At 48.0% G+C, this 8,472-nt stretch overlaps 1 protein-coding gene across 2 annotated transcripts in view; it reads right to left on the bottom strand.

The window, feature by feature from the left end:
- Prrx1 (paired related homeobox 1) overlaps positions 1–8,105 on the bottom strand; it is a 70,428-nt gene extending 62,323 nt beyond the window's left edge. For both annotated transcript variants that reach the window (XM_031387391.1, XM_031387398.1), the window contains exon 1: positions 6,768–8,105. In XM_031387391.1, coding sequence (XP_031243251.1) covers positions 6,768–7,008 — 241 coding nt within the window. In that variant the 5' untranslated portion in view covers positions 7,009–8,105. The remainder of the gene's footprint in view (positions 1–6,767) is intronic.
- Positions 8,106–8,472: the final 367 nt, after the last annotated feature.

Below are 8,472 nucleotides of genomic sequence, written 5' to 3' on the forward strand. Positions count from 1 at the left end.
ACACACACAGAATCACACACACACAGAATCACACACACAGAATCACACACACAAACACACACACAGAATCACACACACAGAATCACACACACACAGAATCACACACACAAACACACACACACACAGAATCACACACACACACACACACACACAGAATCACACCCCCATCCACACGCCCTCTCCAAGAACCTAAGCACCAGTTCTAGCAGCTATAACTTGAAGGGCCAGTCTTCTGGCAGTGTCTTCATTCTCTGGAGATCTCCTATGTGCTGCAGAAGATTCCTGAGTCACCTGGCTGAGGGAGTTAGTTAGTTAGTTAGTTAGTTAGTTAGTTAGTTAGTTAAAGGCAGACTATTTCACAGCCTCAGCCCTGGGGAACTGCACCCCCTATTGGAAAGAAAAGGCAAGGAGGAGGCAGTCAGGCATAGGGCAGAGATTTTTGGACTAAGAGGAAGTGGGTGGAGGAGGCTGGTTTGTATCTTTGCCTGGGCACAGACAAAAGCAGTTAACACCAAAGACACTGATAGCTATGTTTTAAAATTTAAAACCTTTGTTCAATTAGTTCCTCTTTACCTAACACACACACACATACACACACACACACACACACACACACACACACACACACACACACATACGAACCAGAATACTACTACTTCTCATGCATATTCGAAGTTGATTCCTGGTTTGAAGTTGAGCCTGTTGGAAATGGTGGTCATCAAAAGGAGTCTGGGATTCTCAGGACCCGAGCCCTCCTTACCCTGCAGTACAGCAAAGGGTTTAAGCACTCAAGATCCAAAAATAGATGTGGTCACAACTCAGCCCTTTGTCCCTCATTCAAGGACCCCAGACATGATGAAATTATAAGTTTCGAGTGTCTCTGGAGTCCTCTAAAAGGTCACTGTGAGTCTTATTCTATGGCATGATTTCTGTTTCTTTCCTAAGAAGCCTTTCGGTCTCCACAGGTAGAGGTTAGCTCACTCCTCTAAACAACCAAGGTTGTCACCCTTCAAAAACAGCTTCAGATCATCCTTTCCATTAAGTGATTTCAAACCAATGAAATACTATTACTTTTAAAGTCAATATGTCACAGAAGTCTACACGAAGAGTTCTTTGAGAACTCCAATCTATTGATGCTAAGAATCTACTAATATTCAAACTCCAGCAGAGACATTGCTCTGTAAAAAAAAAAAATAATAATAAACTTGCTAACTCAGAAACATCCATGCTGCCTCTGCTTCCTTTCTCTGACACCTTCACCTGTACTGGCTTAACCAGAAGCTGCACTTTGAAATAGGAGGGCATGCTGCTCTGCCTATATTTCCACTACTGTTTGAGAATATTGATTATTTGTTTGAGGGCTCCAAGGTTTTTATTTTTTCCTCCAAGAATCCAAATTCTTATGGATCAATACCATTATTAGAGACACACGGATCTTTTTCTTGATAAAGAGGGAGATAAAAAGTAGGAAGCCCCGTGGAAGGTGGTACCTCAGAGCTTCAGAGTAGATCAGGGAAAAGGAGGAGGGAGGCGTGTCTGGCCATATAGTGATACCCTGCTATAAGTAACTCTCTAATTGTTGGCCCACAAATGGCCATACGGACACTTAACAGCAACAAAGATAATCATTTCTTAAAAAAAAAATAAATGTTTCTCTATCCAAGACTTGGATAGGGTCTGCTGAGACCCATATTTTACTTTTTATTTTGGGGGAGGATTACTTGTCCCCCTTTAAAAAAATGTCTTTTTGCCCACTCCCAACACAATGCAAAACCCATCTCCTTTTCTATAAATACCCCTTTCCAAAGTGGTTCCTCATGTGGCTCTTCTACAGAGTTAATAAAACGAACATTCCACAGCATACAAAGAGGATGGAGCCTTAAGCTGAAAGCTCCCTGGGGTCACAGTGCAAGACCCGCAGGCACTCAAGTTTGCTACAACTGGATATGCCCAGTCCCTGCGTTTTCTCCTGCTTTGTCTCTCTCGGCGGAGGCTCCCCTCACTGCTGCCGCGAATCTCGATAAATACCGCATAGGAAGAGAATTGTAAATTCTTTAAAATAAAACACCCAATTGGTCTAGGGGCCTTCATAGATAAGAACAGCCGCCATTTAGCGCATAGGGCTCCGGGGCTCACGACCTGGAGGAGTGGTCAAAACTCTTCAAAAACTCCACCTTGAAGTCCGTGTAATAGGAAAGTACTCGCTGCTTTCGCGGGGGTTGCGGGGGCATGAGGGGTGGCATTTGTTGGTTTGGGGATGATTTATTCACTCCTGCTGTTAAATCAAGAATGATGGCCCTTGGAAGACAAAGGAACTACTGACATTGGTGTGATCCGCTGCGGGCCTGCTTTGCTACCCAGCGCTGTGACTTGAATGTCTCTTAAGAAAGTTCATCCACATCCACGCAGAGCTAAATCTAAGGCTAAGAAGCTACATGGTCTCTGAAGGGTTCATAGAAAAAGACAGTGACGCCTACAGTTGGTTATCTGGCGCTTCAAGGAGTCTGGTCAGCCTGAGTCCTTGGCTCTTCTGGGCCCAATTCCCTGACACTTCAAACCCCAAGACATCCTTGGTCCACACACTTTCCAGTTACTAAACTGTCTTTTTCTCTGAAAATTTTAAGAAGAGGCAACCATGATGCTCTCTGCCCTTGAATGTAAAATAAGCAATTCACCATCAGCCTTGGAGTTACTCTTCAGGCTTTGGGGACTACTTTGCTCCTGGATTTTAATCCCCTGCTCCTGTGAAGGGAGAAATTTTCAGGCCACCCTTACTAGGACTTGTTTTATTAGCTCCGTCTTGAATTAAGATCATTGAGGCCTGAATTCAAATTCAGAGTACCAGCAAGGGGCACAAATCCCAGGGTGGTGCCATGAAAGACACTTGTGGCGCCATAACTATTGTGAAACAAGACGCTGCGGGGGTTGGGGGGAGAGGGAATTGATATTATTCGGATGCGGATTCCAACTGGGGAGCCCCCTAGAGAATGTTCTAGCTCTCCTGGGCGTTCCTCTGGCTTAGAGAAATTGGGGAGCTGAGCCAGGGAGAGTGGGGCTTGGTATCTCAGGAGGGCGATCCTTGGCCTGCTTTTACACCTCTGCCTTTGTGACAAATCGATTTCCCACGCCGCTGTTGCTCCCCATTTGCATCCGCCACAGGGCCCGGGCCCAGCTGTGCCCGGGTGCTCACTTAGGGCCGGCTGGTGAATGTGTGTGCGTGTGCGCGCGCGTGTCTAATTGACTTTCCGTCTACCTTTTTATGACTACATGTGTTTCCAACAAAAGGTCTTATTAGGACAATCTGGTTTCACTAATTTAGAGGTTGGGAACGTGGAAGGCAGGCGTGGTTTTTTTGTTTTTTTTTTTTAAGAGTTTGCAGAAGTTGAAATTAAGAAGTTGACAGCGGGATGAACTGTCCCCCCCCCCCCCCAAGAATAGGTCTGCCTGTTTTTTATGACTTCTTCCTCTCCCTCCTGCTTATCCCTTCTCTGCCATCACCGGGCGTTCACACACCTCGCATTCGTTCCTACTCTACATTAGATTTTTAACAGTGTTAAATGAACCAAAAATTCCTAGGGAAATACACCGGGCTGGGAGAATCAATAAGAAAAGCAAGACCTTCTACAGAGGAGAAAATAGAGTGGGAGTCACACCCCCCCCTCCCCGCAAAGGAGGAGTGAGAGGGCAGGATTACTGACTTATGGTGGGAAAGGGCAGTAAGGATTATTAACTTTTTATAATTGACCAGGTTGAAATGCAAAGTTTTACAAAATGAAGACTATTATTGAGGGTGTGAGTAGAACCTTCGTGCTAATATCCTCCAGATAGATCAGAGGCCAGTTTTCCACATAGCTGGGAGACTAAAGCATCTCTTTATTGTTTCCCATCTCTTTGAAAGGTATTTTCTTTCCTCACTCTGAGCACCTGACTGGCTGTGAACTTCTCCATTCCCCTGTGACCCCTACTGTGACCCCTAAATCCCTTACAGCCAGATCTCCCGCTGCAGCACTCCTCTCTTGCCGACTCCCCTCTCCCCTGTCTATAATCAGAACTCTACCATCTGTGACAAGCTGGGAAACGGGAGTGTGACACCCTGTCACAGGTCCCAACTCCCTCTGCGTTCTACCTGGGGCTCAAGAGCAAGGGCAGACATCCATCCACAGATAAGATTCTCCTGTTATCACTCACGATGGAGAAGGGGAAGGTTGAGAAAAATCTGCTTGCAAAAGCAATAGCTTCTTAGAATGACCCCGCAGCCCGTTTCCCCAAAAGGCAAAGATAGCCAGCCCTGTGCCGCATGCGTGTGTGTGTGTGTGTGTGTGTGTGTGTGTGTGTGTGCACCCCCTGACTTCTTTCTAAGTCCTAAGTGCTGCTTACTGACACCTTTTACCCCACCTTGCATTTACGTTGACTGGTGTGTCCCTTCTTTATTTAGGCAAGCCTTAGAGGCCTGATTTCCTCCCTGGGTCCTCTCTCCATTGGCCTCTCTATTCATTTCAAGTATGAGATGGTGTTGAGTTCGCTGCAAGCAGATTCATGAGGTTCTGTCCTTTTTTTTCTGGGGGCAATAGGTCCTCTAACTCCCCTGGAAACCTTATGATTGACCAGGGGATTTATATGCGTGGTGTGACCTTAGTGGATTTAGTTTCTACTAGCTTCAGCACAGCCTCTCCACTTCAGCTCCCTAGTGGCATGCTTCGCCTAGCTTTTCTATACTCAATGTAAGACCAAGACAGTCCCCAAGCTCCCTTCTCCTATGCTTCCCTTAAAGAACAAACAGACAAAATCCAGATGAACCAATACAGTTCCTAAAGTTGACTGCCACCCTGGGGTTCTGCCACCCTGGGCTTGCAGAGACAGGTCTTGGACCTGCTTTTCCTAAGCACCAGCCTTTTGTGGAGCAAAGAGTAGTATGACCCTGTCTCTCCTGCCCATCCTAGTCTTCAACGCAGTTTCTGTAATACTTGTTTTCTGTTGGCATTGTATATGGGTCGTGGACCTGGTGGTGTTGATAATGATGGTGGTGGTGATAATGGTGGTGGTGGTGGTGGTGGTGGTGGTATGAAGTTCTAACATTAGTTCTTCACATAGTGATAATTTTTGAGATCAATAATGAGCCCTCTGGAAACTGTCTTGATAGAATCACAGAGTTCCAGGTACTATCTTCCTAGATTTTGCTTTATATTCTCCCCAGTAAAAGGTTTTAAAAACACATAGTATTTTGTAATCCATTAGAGCTTCAGATACCTTATCCGTGTAAATGATGCCATGTATACCAGGATCAACCTCCCTCAAACCCTACACAGAATGGCTATAGTTCCCAACCTAGCCCTTACCCAGGCTTTGGGGACACTGATTCTTCCTGGGTATGGTTTAGACTGGTTTTTATAATTCAAATGGCTAATTCAAACCTCTTCATCCAGCTCATGTGGTACTCAGTGGGCCCAATCCAGAATTGATTGTCCCCAAGTTACTGCCATCTGAATTAGTTCAGTCCTAGCAGACTGCAGAACTACTAGCCAGTACCCCCTTGACCAAATAGGGCTCCCCTGTGGCTTCTGTGAAGGGGGTGTCCCCCACTGTGCCCAGGAACCCTTCCCAGATGTTTCTGATGCCAGTTTGTTTTGAATGTCTTTTTAAAATTGTTATTTGGGAATCTAACAGGGACAGTGTCTTGAGAGAGTCATAGAATGGCTGAGAGTCTTCCAAGCTCCAAATGAGTGATCAGCACATAATGATAAGGAAGGAGGTCATTTTAGAATGTTCTGCCTGGTCGAGACTGTTGCAACTTCTCTGTGCATCTGACTAGAGGGTGAGCCAGGCGGCAAGTGTGATCTATACTAAGGGACCAGGACATACACTTGCAGTCAATCTTTTTGTAAAGGTAAAGTTAATGACTCTGAGATGTCGACAGTGACTAAGGCTGGGAAAGGCAGCTTGTAACAGACTTTTCTGAAGGTCTAGGGGCCAAAAGGCCTCGCTGAGCAAGGGCTTGGGCCTGCAACCCGCGATTTCCCTTTGCTAGATCAAGCCGGGCAGTCTCTGATTTTGCTTCTGAGGAACATTCTTCTAGATTCATCAAGGTTTGCCTTAACAGGTGGGCTTTTAGCTCTATCTTAAATACAGGTAGAGATGACAGCAGGGGTCAGAGAGCAAGCCTGGGAGACAAGGACTATAGTCTCTGCGCTGCCCTAGGCCTTTTCCAGGCTTGGGTCTTAGGCACACAGGGTATGCGACCTTAGTCCTGTCTTCCAGGACCTGTGGTTCAAGTTCCTCTGAGCACAGTGCTTTCCCCTCTGCTCCAGGGAAGAAGCGCTCCCAAGCCTGCCCTGCATCTTTGTTCGCTGTTTTCTCTAACCTAGGTGGCTGTGTAGCCTGCGCTCTGGCCGACCGCTCCTTGCCCGGCGTGGACGCCCCGCCTGCGGGATTTCTGCCCGCCGCTCCCGCCCGCACCCCAGATGCAGCCCCGGCGGCAGAAGACAGTGGTGGCCTCAGAGTCCCCGCATGGGATTGTCTGGCCTCCCAGCGTCCCTGGGCCTCCAGGCCTCTCTCCAGCGTCCGCTTGGCTTACACCCTTGGGGGAGCGAGCCCTCTTTTTCTCAACGGTCTTTCTGTGATCAGCGACCAGCCACTTTTCCCAGGTCGCCTAAATTCTTAATGCCTCATCTCCCCGAAACCGAAGCCTAGGAACATGCTCCCGCCACCCTTCCCGGGCCTCCACCCGGTGTCCCCATCACACACTCCCCGGAGCACGCGCCCTCACTCACTGTCCTGCTGAGGGGTGTCGCTGCCGCTGGTCAATCCCGGTGACTCCAGCAGGCTCCGGCCCGCCTCGCCCACACTTTCGTCCGCCTGTGCCGCCACCATGTCCCCGGCTTCCTCCAGGTCTAGCAGGTGACTGACGGAGAAGTTCTTTTTCGCCTGCAGGGTGTCGAGGTTGCCCGGGCTGTCCAAGCGGCCGCCCAGCGCCGGTTGCCGCTCCAGAACGTGCCCGTAGCTGGAGGTCATGGTCTCCCTCCAATCCCACCCACCCCCCTCTTCCCGCTCGAATCAACACCAAACGCTGTGGGCGTGAGGGGGGAGAGGAGCCGAGTGGGGAAGAAAGAGGGGGGAGTGGAGAGAGAGAGAGAGAGAGAGAGAGAGAGAGAGAGAGAGAGAGAGAGAGAGAGAGAGAGAGAGAGAGAGAGAGAGAGAGAAGGGCGGGACCCCCCTTCTGAAGTGTAGAACTTTCGGGACAAGTAACTTTTCCCGCAGCCTCGGTTGCTTCGCTGAAGCCAAGTCCGGCGTGGTCCAGAGAGACAATCCACACCAAAAAGTTTAAAAATAAAAACAAAACAAACACCCTATGCTTAAATCAGAAAGAAAAAAATATATATCCCTTCCAACTCTCAAAAAGCGTCCACACTCAGACACTAAAAATAATAATAAGGGGAAGAGAGGCAAGGGGAGGCCAGCGGGGCGGGGGAGTTAGGCAAACAGAAGAGAGAAGAAGGGGTGGAGAGAAGAATCAAAGTGGGTTAAAAAAAAAAAAGTAGAGAAGAGGTTAAAAAAAGTTATTCCCCGGCAAGAGTTCAAGCACCGACAGAAGAAGGCTTGTTCCAGCTTTAAAATGTCTTCAAGAAAGCGCGTTCCCCCTCTCTGCACTCCTGTGGATTCTCGGGAGTGACTAGAATTTCAGGAGAGTGATGTCTTGCAGATGTATTAGAGAGCAGGATTCTCACTTTACTCTTCGTGAGGAGGAAAAAAAAATAAGAAATAAAGAAGCGGGGCTTCAAGAGTCTGCAGAAGGGTCGTGGGTCCCCCTTCCCTCCGCTCTCTCCCCCTTCTCCGTGCGGAGCTCCTTTTCCCTTCTCAGTTGGATCAAGAAGCCCTCTGGCACTTCAAAAGGCACAGACTGGCATGGACAGGAGGCTTTGTAGGGAATACAAGAAAATTGGAGACCCCTGGGAGGGCAGATCTCCACTTAATAGGAGCCTGTAATTACGTGGCAAAGCCTTTGTGCGGCGCCTGACGTTTTACAGACCCCCTTTCTCCATCACAATCTCCTACCTCCTTTTCCTCGGACCGAAAAAACAGTCTGATTAAGAAAACCCCTTTGCCAACATCAGAGCCAGAGAGAAAGGGAGAGGGAGGGAGCAAGAGACGAGGAGGGAGGGAGGGAGGGAGGAGGGAGGGAGGGAAGCTAAGGAGAGAGCCCCTTTGGATTTTTAAAATAAAGGTCTAATTATCATTCCCTTGCAGTAGTATCACAGAGAGAAAAGAGCCCGAAACCCGCAGTCACTTTAAAACGGGGCTGATTATTTTGTTTCGGCATTAACTCCTCCAGATTTGTTTGAGATCCTGTTGGAAAATCTCATTTGCATGTTTTGATAACCGCTGAGGACAAATTTTGTTACGGAAAAAAAAGGAAAAAAGAAAAGAAAAAGAAAAAGATGCACATCTGTAACCGTCAAATCTGCGGCTGCACCGCCC

Source organism: Mastomys coucha, unplaced genomic scaffold (genome assembly GCF_008632895.1).
Source record: "Mastomys coucha isolate ucsf_1 unplaced genomic scaffold, UCSF_Mcou_1 pScaffold1, whole genome shotgun sequence".
NCBI lineage: Eukaryota > Metazoa > Chordata > Mammalia > Rodentia > Muridae > Mastomys > Mastomys coucha.